We start from the raw sequence: 23,161 nt of genomic DNA on the forward strand, positions 1-23,161 counted from the left end.
GATTACATCTTCAGAACTTCTACTGGGATTTCATTTGTTTAAACAAATGCTGGATTAAAGCACAAACACATCCCTGATTCTCCCCCCCCCCCCCCGCCTTTAATAAGAGGATATTGCGCCATAATGGAACATGTCTCAGAGAACTCAGGGTATTATGTGTGGATCCTGACTAATTAGCGAAGAAAAAAACCCGGCAGATCCACAGAGATTTCTCCTCCAAGTTAAAATAAAATTGAGCTTGCAGGAAACCATTTGACTTGTGTGGGGATGACAGAACCCACTCATTATTAATAATCTCCTTATTCAATCTTGATCTCTGGGCTTTAGTTTTTCAATCAACTTGGAGAATCAGGATAAAGGTTTCATGGACGTGTGGAGGAGGAGGAGGAGGAGGAGGAGGAGAGAGCAGCCCATGCCTAAAGGGAGGATGTGACTATATATGCTTTTCTACAATCTCAGTGTTTCTCTCTGCTGAGCATCGTCACTCTCACACACGCAATTCAATCATAAACTAAGAAGGATTATTAATGTGGTCACCACTGGGCCGGAGACCAATGAGCGTCAAAACAAATATTTCTTACTTTCTCAAAGGAAAGCCCCTTATAACTGTGACTTCTGACCCGACAATATATGACTTTCTATTCTTCTCCCCCACTGGCCGCTGAGGTTTGCATTCAAAGTGAAAGATGGCTCATTTTACTGGAATAAATGAAGCTCCGCCTCGTCATCAGTTACGCTCCCACAGGCGGCACCGGGCCAATAAGCACGGCCAATTTAAAAGGGCGGAGAACAAAAGCGGCACAATGTGCGGCCCGTGGAGACGAGCCACAGCAGTTATAAACTCCCCTGTGCCCCCTGCTCCAAACACCCTCCCCCATCCACAGTCCAACCGTGTCCATTTCACTTGAGCTTTGTCATGCTAATAGAACTGAGTCTGCAAATATAAAGGACTTAATTTGTTATTACCATCCCCAAAATCTCATACTTTGGATTTTCGCCCCAGTGAGAAATATTCCCCCCCTAAAACGTCCAGCTGTGGCCAGGATGTGTGAAATTAAACTGTTGCTTCATACGTCTAATGTCAGTATGTTAATGCACACATTGTGTCTGTGTGACATGTAAAAGACTATATTGATAAGGTTTGGCAAAATTTATGACAAAAGCAAAAAGTAAAAGCAGCTCCTGAGATATTATTTTTTCCCAGTTGGACAGTATGAGGAGCAGTGAAGGATACGACTTAAAGAAGATAAGAAATACTCCATTATGTTATGTTCAAGTGCATTTTATACTGTTACAATTCAATTTGGTCCAGTTTCGTTAACTTTGACTTGTGTCTCAACTTTTGTTCTCCGTAACCTTTATCTGCTTGTGTCATAATTCTATTATGGAACAGTATAAATATCATAAAGGTTCATGTTCAAGGTTAAATGTTAAAGGAGTGAATGGTTACTCTCAAATCTCTTGTTTCATTTAAATGGCAAATCCCCCTTCTCCCCCATGTTCTCTACTGTATCTACTATGACAGAGCTGCAATAGAGCTTTAGGAACCTTTGATAAAGAAGACAGAATCCAAACATAATTTATAATAATTTATAATCAGTTGATGTGCGATGTGATCAGTTTCCTTCTCTAATGAACCTACAGGGGGACAAACACCTGTTATGATACCTTACAGGATGCAACAGATACCCGTGGATGGTTTTACAAAGTAATCCATTGGTTTAGAGGTATTTTTCATGTACAATTCTCTTTCTTGAATGCTCTTAGTTTAAGCCCACAATTATCCAGGCTTAGGCCAAAAAACAACTCCAAACAACTCCTCTGGGCTTTTTTAATCAGCATTCAGCAGAGCAGTTAATTCTTGGCGTGATTATTAAGGTCACCTTCTTTAGAGACAGAGACGCACCATTATTCTGTCTTTGATTTGAGTATATGGGTGTGTTGAGGTTGGATGTCAAACTTGAGGGGATGAAAAGAGACTTCTGTGGTGGTTGACAGTAAAGCCACATTGATGCAACACAAAAAATATTAATTATCAGATTAATAGAATGAACCATAGTTGTTTAAAATCCAAATGCTGTTAGATCAGGGATGCACATCTGTGGTGAACCGGACTCAGACAAGTTAATAGTGGAGTTTTGACTCACCGAGGCTAAAGCCTTGCCCAGTGCGTCTCCAGTCTGTGAGCTTCCAGTGGCGTTCCCTCGATTTGCAGCAGCTAAGAAAACACAGACAGAGACACTGTAACAGCAAAGACAAATGAAGAGTAGCCACGGTACACAAAGCAGCTGTCCGACCGCTTGACTTGCTACCTTTACAGAATGCACGTACAGCAAGTGGATTAGAGCAGGTAGCAGAACTGTTAACACGAGAACGTACCCATGACCCCATCGGCTGTGTTGACGGATGCGCTGTGCGCTGCGTTGACGAATGGTGAAGTGCTGGTGTTGCTCCGATGGAAGCTGGACATGGGAGGAAGACTGGAGTTGATTTCTGGAGAGACCGAGTGTGTGGGGTAATTCTGGAAGATTAAAAAAAGAACAGAAAAGCTCAGATTTGGGTCAAAAATGTGCTTTTGTGTGTGTGTCAGAAAGAAAAGGTTTTTTTTGGGTCTCTCAATTTGAGCTAAAGAGAGGGAAGGCGGCATCTGCAGGCTCCCTGTGATGCCCAGCCAGCTGAAGCAGGCAGGCAGACAAGATCAGATCAAACGCCGACACAAAGAGGGTCAGCGGTCCCCTGACTGATAATAACCAGAAAACAACTTAAGACACACACACACTCCCACTAATGGAGCTCTGCTGTGGGGCAGCAGGACTGAAAAATAATTTACAAGCGGCATGTGCTGAACAGTACTCATCGGATACCTTTTGTAAGTGTGACTGCAAAACAGGCTTATAGCAATCAATGATCACATATATGCTTATTTATCACCTGCCGAGCGGTGCTGCTTACCAAACGGTCGTGTGAGTGCAGGCTGGTGAAGTTTCCTGACTGTGGCATGTGAGATGAAGATCCTGCGAGCATTCCCCCATAACCAGACTGGCTGATCCCATTGGGCGAGTTCCACGGGTCAGATGAACTGTGGGTACCATCTAAAATAATAATAATAATAATACAATAATACATCATTTTAGTATAAAATTCATTGAATTGACGGCCACAATTCATAGTTTAGTTGTGACTCAGAGCCGGACAGAGGCTAACCTTCAACCATACCCTTATAACTTTCAAGGAGGGGGGTCATCCAAGGCGTACTTAATTTCAATTTTTTTTTACTCATGGGACTGAAACATGACCCTCGTCTTGAACACAGCTGACATAACACAAAGCTGAAACCAACAAAGAACGCTGCTCCTCCGTCTAGATGTGTGAGTCAGCCACACTGAAATAAAGACTGACTACAGACTAAATATTACTGAATACTGTCAAAACAACTGAGTCTGGCAACATCCAAATATTGGAATTGAAAGTATTTCGGTCCAATATTTTTGCCTCTTTATGTCAGTGAAAACTGGTGATGAATTAACAAACCATATTCGTGAAAGCAAAACAAGTCCTTTGGAAATAACACATTAACACACAGCAACAATTGTACACAAAAATAGACATAGGGAACACATTTTGAAACGTGCGTGGTATAAGATGACATTGAAAATAAAGACATCATGTTAAATTCTGTTCAGGTGCAACATCAGATAGGTCTTTGTCTTTTAAACTTACCAAAGAAAGTGCTTGCGAACATACTGCCGGAGGGTTTAGGAGAAGAATAAGACGGTGAATCTCTGTTGTAGTCTTCTGAATTTGGAGATGGTGCGTACACCTGCCAGGAGAAAAATAAATATTAACATGCTGAAAAGCATTGAGGGATATATCTCTACGTGTAGAGTACAGAGGCTTTTATACATAAGGTTGTTGAAATGAAACAAAGATTTCTTATGATTAATGCAAAGTAAAATCCCAATTAAGAATTTTGTCACATAAAAGTATGCTATCCCACAGAGTAAGTAACAACACATGTACTGAACAACACATGAACTGAAGATGTGGCTCTGAACACACAAACACCCAAACACACACACACTTTAATGACTAGCAAGCAGTCAAGCTCATGAAGGGAGGAGTGGATTATCAGGGGTATTTGCATTTCAGATCAACTCAGCCTCTAATGGAAGTATAATGATACCCGCTTACACGCGTCGACTAAATGCCTGGCAAATTACAGCATTTCCAAAGAGGCGGAAATCAAATAAGTGTTTCAAAATCAGCCTGCTTTACTTTCTTTATATTTTGGGCCTGCAAGCTGGTGGTAGATGGAAAGGGGAGGCATAATGGGCACGCTGTTGTACAGTGTGTGTGTGTGTGTGTGTGTGTGTGTGTGTGTGTGCCAAGCTAGGTGGGAGGATCAAAGACAGTGGAAGCCAAACACCAGTGATGTGGTGACTGACTTCATCCACCCCAGATGGAGGGAGAGAGAGGGTGAGGGAGTGAGTCGGAGTGCAGAGGCAAGACTCGATGACCCCGCCGTAGTGTAACACTAATCAGAGGCAGACGTGCCAGCAAGGTTCCACCTGCACGTTTCCAGTCCGAGCCCATCCCTCCTTCAGTGTCCTAACATCACACTCCTCTAGCCCACTCCTCTAAGATTGTTTACTAATGCCTGCAGGTGGGGTGACGGCTACAAAGGTTGTTTACTTGTTTAAGTTGTTTTATGACACAGCGCTGGTGGGAAAAAGGCATCACAACCAAGGTTTATAAATTCAGTCCAATCACTCGCTCATTATATCTGTGTGGAACGCAGCTTAAGGGGGACTCGGGGCTGTTGGCTCTGCTGAGTGAGCAGGACTCCAGTGTGTTGTTGTCTGGGTGTGTAATTAAAGTGCTCTGGGAGAGGTGGAGCTCTCCTGGGTCCTCTGGCTTACACATGTGACCAGGGTTGATAGGAGATCCATGGAGATCTCAGGTTAGCCTCACACACGGGAGCCCAGGCTTTTGTCTTCCGCCTCTGTCAGACGCTCAATGGGCAGCATATGGCAGCGGATAATGCTAATTGTCCTTTTTACCCTGGGCTAACCAGTCAAGACATTAATAAACCATCTCAAACACTGGGTGCCTCATTCCGCCAGCCTATGGAGGAGAGGGCCCGCCTGGGTTTCCTTTTACAAGACCATTAATTAAAAGCCGTCACTCACACGGTTCAGCACAGCAACACAGACCTATAATCTGTTTGAGCTGCAGCGGGCATGGTTTATAAAGGAAAAACAAATATACAACTAAAAATCTGCACCAATGTAATATTCAGGAAGCTTCAATTTAACTTTTCTGATGCATCAAAGCTACATCTGTGAAGAGAAAATATATATTTGCAGATTACATTCCTCCTCAGCAATGGACATATAGCTTTTTAAAACTAATTACTGCCACCCTAACATTTTTCTGCCGACTATACTATATTTATGGTACTACTTTGTAAACTTGAGTTGGCTCTGAGATACAACATTTCACTACTGGTAATGATTGCACTGCCATAAAATATACGACAATAAAAATATTGAAATCTAATTAGACAGTAAGAAGGACATAACTTTATATTTTGGTCATAAAACCTTGCTTCAAATAAAAGACACTGTATTGAGTTATTGGCTCAATCCTGTATCCTGACTTCACCAGACCTCACTGAGACTATATCCTGCACACCTTGTCACACCGTGTCTCACAGCCTTGCGGTACCCCCGCCTTTGAAGTTTGTGCCACGCCAATCAAACTATCACATGTCAAAACACAATCTGTCAGCCAGTACTGAGGGTAATAACAGGAAGGGAAGGGAAATATAAAAAAAAAATACAAACTTGGGTAAAAAAAAAAAATCGGGCTATTAGCCAAGAAGCTCAAAGAGAGAAGTTCAAACGCACCCTTAATGGGCTGTCCTGTTTCTGAGCTGTATGTCATTACTTGGAATCGAACCATATCTCTGGGGCATTTTGTTTCAAGTCTAAGTCTAACACACTTCTGTGGTTTAGTTTGCAAAAAAGACACATGACACCTTGTTTTATTATGCAAATAATAAGATTACACAACAAATAATCCCAGGTAAATACAATTTTAAATGTAACAGAAGAAAATAGATAAGAAATCTAACTATCTGCAATCTTCCATAAATACCAGTGACACACCCCACAACATTTAGGCCAAAGCATATAATGTTGTATCTGCATCAATATGTAAATGTATGCATGACTTTAGTTGTTATGTAAGAAAAACAAGTAATTTAATATATTTGCTTTTCTCCTTGTAGGAAAATCTTTCATCCAAGTGCACATAGTGACAGAAGAGCAGCCTTCTGGGAGTCTGCTTCTCTAAAAATAGAGTAACAACACAGCAGAATACCTTCCAGTCGCTAGAGCCACAAAAATGTGGTTTTGGCATCGATGCAACCTCATGAACTCCTCACAACATATGTGTCTTATACGTACGGTATAGACACTATGATAGTTCAACACACAGACACCCCCTCACCCCACACCTGACTGTGTTGCACATGTAGTCAAGCGCTCATGCTTGAACGAATGTGCAACATATGTGAACATGAGGGAGATGTAGGGATTAGCTTCTGTTAATGTAAGCATGATATAACCTGTTGCCCTGCGAAAACAATAACAACAAAAGCAGGAGTGTCACATCTAAATGAACACATGTTGTGTCTCTTGTGTTTTTATTATTTAAAATAAAATCTGATGACATTCCACTTGTTGTGGCGGCGGCGGCGACGGCGCTGCAGGTCTCTCGCTTCATTTTTATTATTTTTCACTAATAGGCAACGTAAGAAAGATCAGTGAATTTCTCCATCCGTATTGGTTCTGTGCCACCAGCTCACAAGCCAACGGCCCACTGTGAATTCTCCCAGTGCTCCAGATGGTGAGTTTGCTGTGCAACTCTGCCTTACAACAAATTAATGTGGATCAAGTTCATGCAAAGAATGAGTGCCATATTTCTTTTCCCCTTGCAGGGAAACAAAAAAAAAAATTGATGCCAGTTATTTAACAAGTGCTTTTGATCATAAATTTTGCCTATTCGCTCCACATGCTATCAATTTTCTCCCCATCACCAACTGTAACACAAGCCTGTTAATACTTATGAAAAAGATCAAAGTTGTCTTTTGTGCACAGCGAACAAAGAGGAAATGCTGTAATGGCTTATAAGGAAAGTTGAAACACAAGCTTGAGTAAGATGACCTTTTCAATAGAACATCGTTAAAAACCTAACCTCTTTATTGTTCCGTTAGTTGCATATGCCCTTTATGTAATAGCCGAAACAGCACATGCAATGACAGGTGGAAATGTGCCAGTGTAATTTGCTTATGACAGGATCATTACTTAAGGATTACTGAAATGCACGAGAGAGCTTATCTCACTATTGTGAGACTATGTCCTTGAGCGGATTCATCATCCCACAGAATTGTTTTTTTCAAAAACTTTAAAAAAAACCCAGACTGATCACCTTCTCAAAACTTTCTGCAGCACAAGCTCGACCAGTAACTCTACTCAAAACAACAGTGTCACCGCAGCGCCTTCAAGTGCAAGTGCAGGAGAAACACGCATGCACAGATTTACAGGAAAAGATGCATGTATTTAGCCAGAAAATAAACATGCTCACACAGAAAATGTTTTCAGAGTGACAAAAATCAAAGAGGTCATTACAGAGAAGTACAGAAATCACATTAGGCTCCCTGTGGCGTCAAGAATGCCAAAATGATTAAAAACAGCTGGAATAAGAGCAACATTGGTGCTTGGAGCTCAATCTGCAAACAGGAAAGTCTAACCTCAACAGGCTGCCTCTTTCCCTTAATCATTCCCAGACTCCCACTTGTTATTATTTCAACCCAGTCTCGGAGCTGAAGCAACCAGCCAGTGAAAATAAATTCAAGGCTGCAAAAAACTTTCTTATTCCGCACCGTTTGATTCTGAGTGTGAGAGAACTTTTTTTTTTTTTTCTAAATGGCATAACTTCTTTTTAAGTGTAGCCCAGAGTGTTTACTTGTTTAGCCGGGGTACAAAAAAGAATATAGAAGCATGCTTAAATAAGTTTATAACACAGTAAAGAGACTGGAACTGCAGCTTTAACTGATGTAATGGAAAAGCCGTAAGAGGAGCCTTGGGTACATGCATCCACACTCTGACTCTGACACACACACACACACGCACACACACGCACACACACACACACGCACAGACATAGGGAACACAGTGCTTTCATTTTAAATAGATAGAATAAGGACAGTCAGATGGACAAGCAGACTGACACCAACAGTCACACTCTCTCTCTCTCACACACACACACTCATTCACTCCTTCCAGATCTCCTCAGTCCAAAACACACACATTCCCAAAGAGACTACTCACCGATTTCCCGTTGTAGTAATACATTAAAGAGTTACTGCCCATTCCAGGGACAGGGTAGGCGCAATACATTATAGCTTATTTATAAGCAATAGAGGTAACACTACAGCAGCACACTGGCTTCCTCTCTAGACATACATCCAAATCGTTCAAAAGGGAGTAATAATTCTTTCAGTACTGGCCTCCACACACACACACAACCCACTCAGAGGAAACTTATGCAAAGCAGGAGTCTACCATTCCACACTGTGGGAAGGGGAGGCTGTCAGAAGGGAGTGGCTCGCGTGGTACATCCCTCTCTTAAGCCTCTAAGTGCTGAGGCACAGAGGAAAAGGACGAGGGGGAAGGGAGGGGAGGTGGGTATGAAAAAGATAAAGGCAAGTGGGTGGGACGGAAAACAAATGTGTGAGCGGATTTAGACAGAGAGAGAGAAAAAAAATGTTTAATTCCGGGCAAAAAAAACCCATGCAGATTTTCTGCATGGGAACCCCAACAAACTGGAACTAAAATAATTTCATTCTAAGCAGGATTTCATTAATATGTGTGATTCAAAGACGGCCAAATGAATGCATAAGTGAGCACAGTGAGCCTGTTCTCTTCAACCTTTTAATCCAGAGCGTCTAATCTTTTTGTTTTTGTGATGATTTAACATGTCTACAGGCAGGCCGGCGTGGGGAAATATGGCTTTTGGGAAAGACAAAAAAGAAACAACAACAACAACAACAAGAAAAACAGCACAACCATCTGGCAACACATTTTACCTGTTCCCACATACAGCTCACACACCAATTAGGAGTCATTAGTGAGAGAAAGAGAGCGGCTCAGGAAAGACGGAATCCAGAGACGGGGGGGGGCAAAATCATAGACAACCATTTTACTATAGTTTACTGTCACTGCACGCCACACAGCTCCCCATTACCTTTATCATGTGGGAGGAGGAGGAGGAGGGGAGAGCAAAGGAGAGGAGAAGAAAGGGGAGGCCAGATAGCATATTCCAGCGAGAGGCCGGTCTGTACAGTCCGACTGGAGCCTTTCATGTCGACCACTCATAGCTTCCTGGACTAAACACAGGCCTGTGGACTCATTGAGAACATCATTGTTATAGAAAGATGAAAGCTCCCACTTCCCTAAGAAAACTAGGCCCTTATTACGCTTTTCCTTTCAGTGCTGTTATTATTTATCCCCCCTTTCTTCTCCGGGACTCTTTAAAACTCATCCAAAAACACTGGCTCGACATGCTGTTACCGCTTTATATCTGGCACCGTTTCAAGATGATGCTCTGAGGGAAATGGTCATGATAGAAGCGTTTGAAGGGGCTTTAAAACAAGTCCAGACACGCAGCAACAGTGTTGCGAGGGAAAAAACACATGAAAGCAGGCAGAAATTGGCAATAATTTGGGAACTCGTGCTCACACACATCATGGCCTATTTCTTTGAATACTTTTAATAGATGTGCAGGGGTTTTACGTAATGAAACCCTGTGAATGGATGACCCGATGTTATGGAAAAAACAGTCAGTGTTGGTACATTAAAGTTGGGCGCCACCCACCTGTTCACACCACCGTCTCTAAAGATAATCGAGTCGTCACAAGGTGCTTTTGTTGGATTTTGTTTGGGTGTCAAGAAATGCAGAGCAAATCCATGGGGCTGAGGTCACCCCTGTCTCACTCACGGATTTAGAGATGATGTCATCAGACAGGAAGATTGTTTCCTGCTCTGCTTCTAATTAGGGGAAGGGCTGCCAGCGAGGGGGGGGGGGGGGGGGGGGGGGGGGGTCTCAAACGCTAGACTGTTTCATCAATGTATTGATTTCAACACACTGCAAGGTTCAGTGTTAAGTTTAGGACCTTATTAACACAACATTTAATGTAATTTACTCTCAGTTAAATGGTCATATTGACCGGGTTTAAAAGTATGATGGTAAATCATTTATAGTTTAATAATAAATATCAATTAGTATATATCAGTATATATTTATATCAGTATATATACAGCTCAATACAGGTTGTACTCTGTATCCAGAGTAAATGTATACTCTGTATTGTTCATGTTTTGGATTTCAGGCTTATCAGGGTTCTTGTTTTAATTCAATGCTATGAAATCCTGTTATTGCTTTTCCTGTTTCTCCTCCTCTTTACTTGTTAATGTCCGTTAGTGTAACACAATAATCAGCTCCTCATAATCCACAAATAAATCTTCAATCCGTGTTTTACAACTGCACAAATTCTAAATTTGTGTCTCTAAGCGAATATGATATAAGAGACAAGGGGATTTGCAATAAGTCATTTGGTGTCATCAGTTAATAGCAGTTTTATAAGCGTCTTACAGAGAATTAATTTGTGTTAATCCGTGTTAAAGTTCTTTCTCTATCTTTCTGTATCTAAGGTGATCAACATGAGTACAACGATCCAAACGGACAAAGTGCTTTTCTTTCTTTTTTTCTGTTCATACTGATGAAACGTATTTACCCACAGCTGTCACAAAGTTTTATAAAGACTTCCTCATATAGTGCACACAAAGAGATCGTTGAGCTTGTTCGGATCCACTCAGAAAGAGTAAGTGAAGAAACCTCACGAACTTGATTGACTGCCTCCTACTTCAGATTTAGAAACTGTCGACCGCGGCCGTCAAACCAAACAGTGTCTTTGCTCTCCGTGAGAATTCCTCAGCTCTCATCGGGCCGGCCCAGCCAATTAGCTCGGCCACCCACAGAATAAAGACATTAAGCAGAGAACAGCAGATACTTGGATGTTGTGCCAATGTTTGAACTTAAATGATAAGCTTAATAATAGGCTTACAATTATTTTTAAAAGGAGGAAAAAATGTTTCAAACTGATTTATTTTAACAAATGAATGTAAACAATTTACATGCACTTTATCCATTGTATCTGGTTCTGTTGTGACCATTCATTTGTTTATTTAGCATTTTTATCTTTAAATGTCATATAACAAGAGACACTGCAGTTTGCCATGTGAATGTGTTTAATTTTTAAGGATGAACGATGGTTTAAGCTGTGGAAACATTATTTTTAATTTAGTGCAAAAAAAATATTAACATTGGTAGGAGTAAAAATCCTCTGATGTCAGTAATAAAACTCTTCTCATTCTCACTTAATGAATCTTATTTAACTGATTTGCATTTTTTCGTATTTAAATTAAATGAAGCAGAAGTAAATAATGCCATCACTTGCAGATTATCCTGTCCTCTGTCATTATACTGGATATAAAAAATTGTGCACATCAAAGTCTCAAAATAAAAAAATTTATAAAAAACATTATTTAACAAGTAAATACCTTTTTAGAGTAGTAGAAAATTTGAATAAAGTGGTCGATTAAAATTTGACCATATATTTGCAGAATTAAATGAATCCAAATTAATTTATAAAATTGACCCATAAAACCGGTTGATTTACACCTTTAGCTGCTGATATCTGTTTAATCTATAACTCCAGGAGTTACCTTTAGTTCTGTTATGCTGCCACTGATAAGCACTGAAATGTGGTGTTGCTGTGATTTCCTAAAATTATATTTGTCACAAAAATTGCCATAGCTTGTTTTAAACATTGTTGTTTGAATATATAAAGAAAAAGTTCATGCTTTGGACAATGTCTCATTTAAATCATTTCCTACTTATAACAGTATATCATTTGGCAGCAAAACGTTACCATTCCTGCTCATCATCATTTTACTCATGTGCATGTTGCATGCAAGCGTTTACACTCATGCCTTCAAGCCTGCAAAAGGCTATAGACACCATAATGGGCACAGCAGTCTTCAAACAACAGCTATTACAAAAGTGTGTCTGACGGCTGTAAATTAATGTACTCTACTAATTACATCCATCCTCCAAGCTCACAGAAATAAAACAAAAAAATTAAACACATCACATTTGTTGGACATCTGCTCTAAACGGTTCACGAGGAAAACTAAAAGTCCTGAAATCTAAAAATATTGTTCTTCCTGACACACAGCTCGCTTTGTTTACATTCTCAGTTTCACACAAACAGATTTGTATTGTTTCACACTTAGAATAAACGTGACAATGAAAATAAGAAGTTGAAAAGAGATGTGAAGAAATAAAGGCGAGAGATAAAGGAAAGTGACGACCGGGTTGATTCAAGAAAAGAACATATGACGGCACAATATCACCGTTTTGAAAATAATATGATTACCTTACCAAGGAGGTTGTTTCTGTCCCTGTCTGTTTGTTCGTTGGATTATTTTTGTTTTGTTTGTTAGAGGGATTACGCAAAAACTACAGAAAGGATTTCCTTGTAACTTGGTGGAAGGATGGGACAAAGGCAAACAAAAAAAACTGTAACATTTTGGTGTGGGTCCAGATCAGGGGGCGGATTCAGGAATTTTTTCAATTTCTTTGAGATTGTGAAATAGAGGGGTTTTTTTGTTGTTGAAATTTTCTCCAATTTTCCAGAGAATTAATGGATCTTGATGGAAAAAAAACACACACATGCACGCAACATATTAAACATAACCTCTGACCTACAGCTGAGTCCTGCATTTAAGACCCTCAGCCAGGACATGAGCTTCATGTGGTTCAGTGATATGTTTTCCTGGTCAGAGCAGTCTGGCTTACAGTGTCTAAATAACAAACACTCTACCTTAGTTATTGCTGACAGGCCGTGTGTTCCTGAGCCTGCCAACGATCTGAAATCAGGTTTTACATTAATGTTGTACACTCACGCAAAGCCCAACGTGAATAATTTACAACAGGCCAGAATGTGAGTAATGACTTTAATCTGTGCATTATTTTTATACTCGTTTTAACTCCTCGCTCTCCTTCCACATGAAAGAGGTCAGGTCTCCGGTTTGTCTGCCTGCTCCATTATCTGCAGCCTCTAACGTCAGTGGTAAATTTCAGCAAACTAAACAAAGATAAACACCAAGCCCAGGAACCCAGGGGTGGCAGCGACTGTTCAGCATCATCCATGTCAAACCACGGGTGTCTATCTAATCAGCCATCTGATGGGGCCTTCTCTGGGGAGCTGGGGTCAGGGCACAGTCTAAACTGTTCTTCCCTGGCAGCTCAAAGAGCTGAACAATTTTATCACCTGCAAATAACACACACGGCCAGAACCAACAACCCTGACATCTGGGAATACTAATACACATTAGTCCCATTCTGTCATGCTTCTACTGAAAAACTAACCCACACAGAACAGTATATTTTGGATACATATCTTCCACCTAAAACAACATCAAAATCTTTTCAGCTGCACATGGGCATCCCACTGAAGTCTCCACTTGATGACAGCAGATAAAACATTCACTGAAACATTCACTTGACTGTCGGCACCAATTTGAGCTGGGCAGCATATACTGGGTTTGTCTGAGCTTGTTTGCTTGATTTAGCTGCTTTTATATGGATGAGACCTATATTTTAAAAACAACACAGGAATGAAACAAACATTTAAAGGCAGCAGCTGAGAGCTGCAGAGACGGTTTTTCATCATCAGTGGGTTTGTCAGTATGAGCAACCCTTACATATCACGTACAGTATTTGTTCCAATGTTAATATCAAGTTCCTCAGCCATTAACATTGGCAGACATATAAGATGTCTAAATGTCAAATATACAATTGTTCTTATTCTCAATTTTCAAATGTTATTTTACTGATTTGTATATTTTCTGTTTATTTCAATCAAATGAGGCAGTTGTGATTAATGTTTTAAAAGCAAATAAACTTGTGGACATCAAGAAAATATAATTCTGGGAAAGGCTTACAATTAAAAAAAGAATAATTGGAATCAAGTTACTGATCTTAAAACATTAAAATTATGGTTAGTAAACTAAATTTGATTCTGATATTTGTACTATTCGCTGGTTATTGCCATTTGCTCTATAGTTAAACGTTTGCCCTATTATGCTGTAACAGTTGTAGTCATTTTTGGACATACAGAAATTCCACTTCAATAAGAATATGATAAGCACTGATACATGTATCACTTCTGATTATATCAAACACTTAAAATAATCTTATCACATGATTAATTGTAGTTTTCAAAAGTACAAAAACAGTTAACAATCACTCTGCTGGCATGCAGATCACAGTTTGGCCTTGTTATTCACCTCCCGTGGCCTGTTTTAGTTCATTATGCTTGTGTTTGGATTGGCCGCACCAAGAAATAATAACAGTGGACTGGGGGAACAGTGCTCTGTCTCGGGACTGAGCACTGTAAATAATTCAGGATGTAATGGAAAATATTCGTATATTTATTAATATCATTTAACCCCATCAGTGTAAAAGCTAATTGCATTTTTACAAACTATTAAAATTGCATTTTATTTTACATTCAGCTGGGTAGTCCTAAAATGTCATTTAGCCCAGAGACCCAAGGCCATTGGCGATCCTGGCTGTTTACATTAGGCTGCATTGATGCATTTCAGTCGCAGTCTGTTCATCAGGTCCTTTTTACTGCGAGTTCTCACGGCCATTGCTCAAAAAGAAGAAACAAAAAGGAGCTGCTCTCTTAGCACCAGGAACATTAGGTTGCTGCTGTAGTACAATACTATGATCTCTTGTCTTTGAGCTGTTAAAGACAGATGGAGAGAGAGACACACACAGAGATAGTGAGAGAAGATATATCTTCTGAATGTCATGCACCAGACAGCGCCGCAAGGAACATCTCTGGGTCTTCAGATTCAAAGCCTCGAGCCCACTTCCCTTCTTACAGCTCACGCAGTAAAAATCTCTCAGAAACAAGGGTGTGTGAGTGATCTGTCAAAATCAAATGTCAATCTTTTTTGTCATCCACACACAGGGTTCTCGCTTGCACAAGTCCCTGAGGGGAGCTGAGTCTCAGCCCACCACTTTCCCTCTCTCCTCCTGAAGTCACCGTCTCCAGAGCCAGGGAGGAAGTGTCACATCAAGCCGCTGCGCCTCTGACAAGGGGTTCGTAGACGGGGGGCAAAAAAAAACACTATATACACAAACTGACACACACACAAACACAGACACACACACACACACACACACACACACACACACACACACACACACACACACACACACACACACACACACACACACACACACACACACACACACACACACACACACACACACACACACAATGCCCTTGCAGCTTGCCATAAATATCCTACAAGATTCAACTTTCCACCACGAGCAACAACCTCCCACCACCGCCTCCCTCTATCTTCAGTCCTCCTGCCGAACAGGTGCCCACACAGCTGCCCATCAGCATCCCTCAGCATCTCGTCCTGTCTGACCAATGGCAACATGCTCTGTCCTTCACTCCCAGTACAGAGTTCATACAGTCAAGTAATGCAGGCAGACAAGTGTAGCCAAGGTTTGTATTGTAAGGGAAATAAATGGATAAAAGCTTTGATGCATGATTGCTTTAAAGAATTTCAACGTCCTACCCCTGCATTTGGCAAGCCTGAAACACTGATTTTTTAGGTGTATGCATCACACAATTACAACCACATCTGCAGTATCCCATGTCTGCGAGCACACATCCAGCAGAGCACAGAGGAGAGTATGTGTGTGGCTGAGGGAGGAGGGCGTCTGTATATGAGATGAAAAAGCCTTATAAACATTTAAATGTTTGCAATCACCAGCTGGCCCGTCTAGATAGCCTTCACATCCTGGTGCACTGCAGTGTCAAGACCTAAATGCACAGAGGATGTGCTCCCGTAAATATTTTGATTCAGCTCCATCATGTCGTGTACACACACACACATCGCATCACATCATTGGACTTGCAACTTGCGGCGCCCATCTGATTTAAAACTCCTACATTTATTTTTAACCTGAGCGTGGAGAATACAAGCTGCAGGAAAAAAGGGATTTGAAAATGAAATAAATAAATATGAAAATTCCCAGCAGTAGACATAATGATAGGAAGCACTGTGTTGAGTTTTTTTTTTTCCTCCAAATCAAGCAGCTATTCAGGTCTCTGGTGAGGCTCTCGTGCTTGCTTACACAAGCAAAAGCTTTCAGTGGCATCTGCAGCTGCATTCAAGCTTTACAGGTACGCTGCAGGCTCTTCACACAGCTGCCTCCGGGAAAGTGGCTCTGGCTCCAGGTGCGCCTTCGCCCCGACACATCTCAACACCACCCTCGCTGAGAGCAACACAAACATGGGTCTGGCCTGATAACCATCCTCGGACATACAGTGATCACCCTCTACAACTGTCACAACACACGTTTCAAGTAGCCCTTAACACCATTTAATAGTTCAGGCATGGGTACCTCACCTCTGACTCCCATTAGCCTAATACCACTATCCTCGAACCTCCTAAAAGCTGCCAGACAAACTCCCACTCAACATTTTCCACGTATAGCACCTATCAAAAAAACTGGGTTCATGTTTTCCTTCCTCTGTCGGCAGGTTATAAGAGACCTACAGCCCTTTATTCAACGCTGCCATCGTCATTCTTTCAAATGGGATCAAAGACTAACTGGGATAATTCCCCCAAGCCGCAGGCTTTATCTTCTGAGAAGTACTGAGTGACAAGAAGAAGCTGTATTTTATCCCATGCTCTGTCACTGTTTTTCCCCATCTAGCATTGTACCGCTTGATTGTACTCTTATGAGTCACAGAACCGCACCTGCGCCCATGTGTTAAGTACTGACAAATAAAAGCCCAGCGTCCATTTACACAACAAAGAGATGTAACCCGCGAAGCAGCCATTCCGTGCCCCCCTCCCTCCGCCTGACAAGACCTCAAATATATCACTTACTTAAGAGGAAGGCAGCGCACGTTCCTGCTGCTGCTGCCAGGGACTGCTTGTCTCCCTCATGCTCTGACAAACTTCTTTTCAAATACAAATCCAGAAACAAAACACATGCCAGCCTTTTATGTTCCCCGGCCTGTTCCATATTTGATTTCAGAGAAACAGCAGCAGAGGTGACGATTATCAAAGCTCTAGAAGGCAAATCCAGTCTCAGACTCCCCCACCACAAAAAAGAGACAGATAAACCTTTTCATTGTTTAAGGAAACAAAAGGGTGGGATTTTGGTAAACCAGTTGCTTTTCATTAAAAAGGAAAAAAATATATCATTGTCTGGTACTAGTTTGAGGAATTTAAGCCAAGGCTTCATAAAGCCTTTGCCAATCCGCCATGGTTTTAACAATGAACATCTGACTTAGTGATTTATGCATATTAATGAACTCCGACACCCCCTGTCTAAGCAAATGCAAGCTGAGCTCCACACTTTCCTGCATCCTAATGGTTTCTGCTCCACCGGGATCATTACCAATTGAAATTTCAGATATTCTGTGCTATTAATCTCTGTCTGTCCTCCTGTTCGGCTACGTAATGACTAATTAAACATCAAAAGAGCAGAGCTGGGGATCCGCTCTGACAGCCTCTCTTTCTCCCAGGAGAGGCTGAGAGGAGGCTAGACTGTGACAGCGCAGCACTGAAAATCAATCACCTCGAGGTACACATGTGTACGCACGCACGCGCTCATTCATGCACGTGTACACACACACAAACTACAGAACTGTACACTACGATGTACCTCACAGACACTGTTACATACAATGATATAACTACAAGCATGTTTACAAGAAACATGAAAGAATTTTAAATCAACAAGCATCACTGGTGTCACTTTGTTCAAAGACCCAAGAAAAACAACACAACTGAATTCCCATCCAAGAGGAGTGGTTAGTGATGTCAAGAGCGATCTTTGTGCGAGAGGGGGTGAGTGTGAGGAGCAAAGATGTGTGTGTGTGTCTGCTTAAGTAAGCTCACTGTGAAATCTATTTATATGAGAGGTAGATGATCTTCCACTCACAGATGAAGGCAGGCCAGGAGGGACCTTGCGAACCTTTTTTGTTTGTAGAGGATCTGTGGAGAGATGAAAGCACATCCACTCATTCACAGGCGAAAAGGAAGCGACTGTCAATGTGCCCTAAACAAGCCCTAATTCTGTTTCCCCCACAACACGGCAAGAAAAAACTTGGTGAATACATTATGACTCCCCCACACAAACAACTGCATCTTACCAGAAGTGTTTGCTTTTACAAAAATGTTACATTTCAACTTGTCTTATTTAATTCATTTTAATTTAATTTTTAATTCATTTTAAACGAAAAGAGCTCAGCACCGAAGACAATGTAAGAGGTTGATACACAAGCTGGCAGGAGGATTTTTTTGATGATTCAAATTTTCATTATTTTTGGAGCCTTAGGTCCCATTCAGACTGGATTTATTTCTCTAAGGCAGGTGGGGTGGGCTTGGCTCTGGTCAGTGATTTTAATCCTGTCTAGAAAGCACACCAGTCAAAATTATATTTACAATTACCTACTATTTTAGCAGATTTACTCATGTAATCTAAATACGGTGTCTTCAAGAGCGACATACTTTTATTTTTATCTTCTTCTTACTATTTCTACTCCTTCTGCTTTTTATTTTTGATTTAAATTGACTTTTGAATTATGTTTAAAAATTTTAATTTATATTTAAATTAAAAACCGAATCCCAAATTTTGCATTCCCAATATGAAACAATGGGTTAAGGAGCACAATGAGTGCTATGTTACATAAGATAACATTTTCTAAACACCTAAAAGTTTACACTCATTCCTAGAGACACTGCAGAAACATTTTTAAACTAGACAATTATTTCTAAGACATTTGTTGTCAACACTTTCATTGGAAAGGAAAGGAACTGACCAATGGGTGGTGGGTCTTGTAGAGAACGTCTTCTGGGATTGGCCCCAGTGAAGGAGTAGAACGGAGCAGCTGACTTCCCCGATGGAGCGACTGCACTAGGACTCGCCAACCCAACGTCCGACCTTAGAGAAGACTGCAGGAGAAAACACACACACAGCTGCTTTAAACTAAAAGAAAAATAAATAATCTTGTTTTTTGTTCACTTGACTGTGGTAAGAAAATAAAACTTTTATCGCCAGCTGGCAACATTAAGCTGGTATGTCAGAACATTTGTTTCCTGAATATTGCAAAATCCTGAAAATCATAAAAGCAGTGTACTTTCTGTAAATAACAAATATCCTAATGTCCTTATAAAACACTACATGAAAATGAAACCAAAAAATATTGTTATTAATGTACAAATGTGATATGTTACATGCATGTAAATTCGGCATCATCTTTGCCAACCTTTGAGAGTTTACCATGTCCTTACATCACCAATATCTATTTGACCTCTCCAACCCCAACCAACTGGGTTAAGCGGCCAATTAAGAGCTTGGTCTAATTAGAGTAATCGGCTGCAGACCCAGAGAGCAGGGATCATGTGAGGGATGTGTAGTAGTTGGCTCAGAAACTCCCCTAACATGCCCTTTTAAAACCTCAGGATTGACACAGTGACCTTACAGACCTTTACAGTAGATGTTTGATCTTCAGTCGACGTTCACGTCAAACTTCAGAATGACTTTGACATGACATCGTTGAGTATTTTTTTGTTGAAACAAAAAGCGGCCAGTGAGCTGTCAGTGGGCAGATGGAAACTTTTTGATGAGAGAGCTCAGAGGAGAAGGACCAAACAGAGAAACTAAAGTGACTTCTAACCATTATTTTTATGATGAGCAGAAAAGCATCTCAGAAAGCACAACACATTGAACCTCGAGGCAGAGGAGCTACAACGGAAGAAGAACATGTCAGATTCTACGTCTGTCAGCCAAGAATAGAAAGTCTCAAGCTGCAGTGGACACAGGCTCAGGACCCCGGACAGTTTAAGACTGGAAAAATGCAGCCTGGTCTGGTGAACCTGGATTTCTGCTGAGGCTGCAGATGGTGAATCCATGGATTCAACCTGCCTTGTGTCAACAGTCCAGGCTGGTCGTGGTGTAACGGTGTGGGGCAGACTTGCTGACCATATGCATTCTCTTTTGGCCACACGTTACTTTCTTCTATACTTCCAACAAGATAATACTCTATGTCACAAAGCAAAATTTGTCGCTCAAACTGGTTTCTAGAACATGACAAGCTCAGTGAACATTAGCCGCCTCCCCAATCACGAGATCTGAATCCAATACAACACGTCTGGGATGTGGTAATGAGAGACCGGCAGCACGAAACTGCAGTGAAGTCAACATGGACCAGAACCTTGTGGAATCCACACCACGAAGAGTTGAGGCTGTTTTGTGAACAATTAGTCTCTAATAAAGGGCTCAGTGAGTGTGCACATAAAATCTAAATACACTATAGCAATTTTTTTTTTATGATTTCTCTGGGTCAGAGTCAACGTAATACAAATGTAATCTTTGTAATCAAAAATGAAGCCCTGCAGCAGCACAGCATCTGTTTTTTTATATAAGCTGTTCAGACAGGAACCACCAAGGTGTCATGAAAATTTGACAGACTGTCTCTGACGTAGACTGAGAACACATGTGAATTAGTTTTATTAGCCAATAATGAATTAATGAAGGTGGTTGCACTTGATTCTGAAGTATGTCATGCAAGAATCAGAAAATCTAATTCCTGCAGATTGAATAATTTTTTATTGATAAAACTAGTTTAACATCTTAACATCTCAAGATTGTAAAATTGTTCATGTAATATGCAGAGTGTAGTCGGAGAGTTTGTGACACAAAAATCCAGAAATTCACATCTGAAACAAAAATGATTTGCAGCTCAAGTGAAAGCGTCTGAGCACTGACAGGCAGAACTGAGGGAATGAGAACATCTGACTTATAACCTAGCGCTGCTCTTCTTGTGGACTCAGAAATCACATGACACATTGGGTTATTTGTGTGTCATGATGTGCAGTGGTTGGCTACACATGGCAACCTGCCAGATGGCAAGTGGATCGTAAGATTAATTGCCTTATTAAACTATGAGGCTTAACCAATTGACACACACTGACTGCACCGTTATATATCGGGCAGAAAAGCAGGATATGAATCAATAGTGGGATTCAAAATGTGTTGTGTAACGTAACGGTTGTTGTTATTTATTTTTATAATGTTTTATTGATGTTCCTGAATTCTTTGCAGTTTTTGAGTTGAAGTTTAGAAAGTCATCCTGTTTCTGTTCTTTGACCAGAGAAAATCTTTATTCTCAGATTTCAGCAGCTGCAGGCGTGATCTGTACAGACTCTGCACAAAATGTGTTTCTTAAATTTTCTGTCTCTTTAGCATGATTATGCAGAGTCTTGTTAGTGAAGACCAAGTTTGTCTCACACCGAATTGCAAAAATTAATTTTCTTAAAATTAGTTTTTTTAATTTTTCTGAAGATACCTTTCATTTGAGGATCTGAGTCAAACATGCAAAGAAAAATGTTGCGGTAAAACAAAGAAAAACGTTAACCCTGAAGTTAAAGAGTCTCATCTCTCGATCCTGGTTAAAGCCTGACTGCTGTGTTTGTGGTAATTATAGTGATGGGAGCTTTTATTTAGACAGGAAAAGAGGGATTTACATTAATCCAGTCTAGATTAAACAATAGTAAGGTTCCCTTTATAAAACCAATGGAAGAGGACAGGGTGTAATTTTTGCCACATTTTTAAGTTGGTCAAACCTGAAATAAATCTTTCAGAACCAAGAATCAAATATCAAAGATAAACTAATGTTTTTCCTTCTAGCTATCAGGAACAAAAGATTAATGTGGAGGGGGGGGGGGGATCCCCATCTCACTGTACCTAAATGTACAGATGTTATAGCTACTCTATTGTTTCAAAGATTTTGTTTGACTTGTTTTTAAGAGAACAATGTTTGTTCAGTGGAGGTTGTATGATATCATATCCTGTATATAGCCATCATTTGATAAAACCATTGGAGCAAACAGGAACAATAATAAAACCTAAGAAACTCACCTGGGAGCCAGATGCTCCAGGTTCCCTCCCAAAGCCAAGAAATGAAGCCCTCTCTGATTTACCTGTAAAACACATACAGGACATTTTCCATTACAAACGGGCACACATATTGATTATTACCAGACAATAGAATACATTTGGTATCCTGACTGTGTTGATTTAGTTCACACAAATTAGGATTCAGTTATTTTTTAACGTTGTGCAGTGAGGGTAACTTCACATGGAGGCTTTCAAGAACAGACACAGCCACATTACAGAGTATTGAACAGCTACATTGGGGCCACGAAAGCTGTGAATCGCTGCAATTCCAAGCAGTCAATGAAAGTTCAAGGAGTATAGTTTCCACAAACATGTAAACGCTAATCTTTAACACCAGGTCTGCTACTATGTTGATGTCTAAACAGGGACATTTCAAGAAAAACTGAAAGCTTGAAAAGTGGAGACAAGTATTGTAAAAGGATATGATGTGACTCATATTTATGTCATCAGGGAACAAGTAAACAATTCTAAATACTGTAGTATGATGACATAATATGTAATAACATACGCAACATACGCAACGCACAAATATCTGCACATATTGCAAATATTACGTGTGTGTGATTGTGTGTGTGTGTGTGTGCTTGCATGAATGCGTGCGTGTGTGTGTGTGTGTGTGTGCTTGCATGAATGCGTGCGCGTGTGTGTGCGTGTATGAGAGAGAGAATGTATTGGAAAAAATAATGATTTCTACTCAGGGACAAGGACAGGAGTGTTTTTGCAGTACAGTAATAAAATATAACAATGGCAAATCTTAGAATTGGCAAAATGTAAACAGCACAGTTATGTTTGTTTGATTATACTTTTGATATAATCTGGTGCAGACTGGAAGCAAAGAGGGATAAAGGGGAAAGATCAGTGGACGGAGGAATCCACTGACTTCATTGACATTATTGGATATAAATGTACTGTATTTGGACTCTCACTCACCAAGTAATTATACCTATACAAAAATACATTA

The 23,161-nt window shown here is 40.5% G+C and overlaps 1 protein-coding gene across 11 annotated transcripts in view; it reads right to left on the reverse strand.

The window, feature by feature from the left end:
• tcf12 (transcription factor 12) overlaps positions 1-23,161 on the reverse strand; it is a 71,449-nt gene that overhangs the window by 14,653 nt on the left and 33,635 nt on the right. For 9 of the 11 annotated variants that reach the window (XM_034576032.1, XM_034576039.1, XM_034576015.1 and 6 more), the window contains exons 6-12: positions 22,162-22,223; positions 19,061-19,193; positions 18,181-18,233; positions 3,721-3,820; positions 2,953-3,092; positions 2,380-2,521; positions 2,148-2,218 (exon numbers count right to left, since the gene is read on the reverse strand). In XM_034576032.1, the coding sequence (XP_034431923.1) occupies positions 2,148-2,218; positions 2,380-2,521; positions 2,953-3,092; positions 3,721-3,820; positions 18,181-18,233; positions 19,061-19,193; positions 22,162-22,223 (701 nt within the window). Of the gene's footprint in view, positions 1-2,147; positions 2,219-2,379; positions 2,522-2,952; positions 3,093-3,720; positions 3,821-8,396; positions 9,171-18,180; positions 18,234-19,060; positions 19,194-22,161; positions 22,224-23,161 lie in introns of those variants that run through there. The other 2 variants (XM_034576075.1, XM_034576084.1) reach the window with 2 other exon arrangements.

This window comes from Hippoglossus hippoglossus, chromosome 3 (assembly GCF_009819705.1).
Source record: "Hippoglossus hippoglossus isolate fHipHip1 chromosome 3, fHipHip1.pri, whole genome shotgun sequence".
Classification (NCBI taxonomy): domain Eukaryota; kingdom Metazoa; phylum Chordata; class Actinopteri; order Pleuronectiformes; family Pleuronectidae; genus Hippoglossus; species Hippoglossus hippoglossus.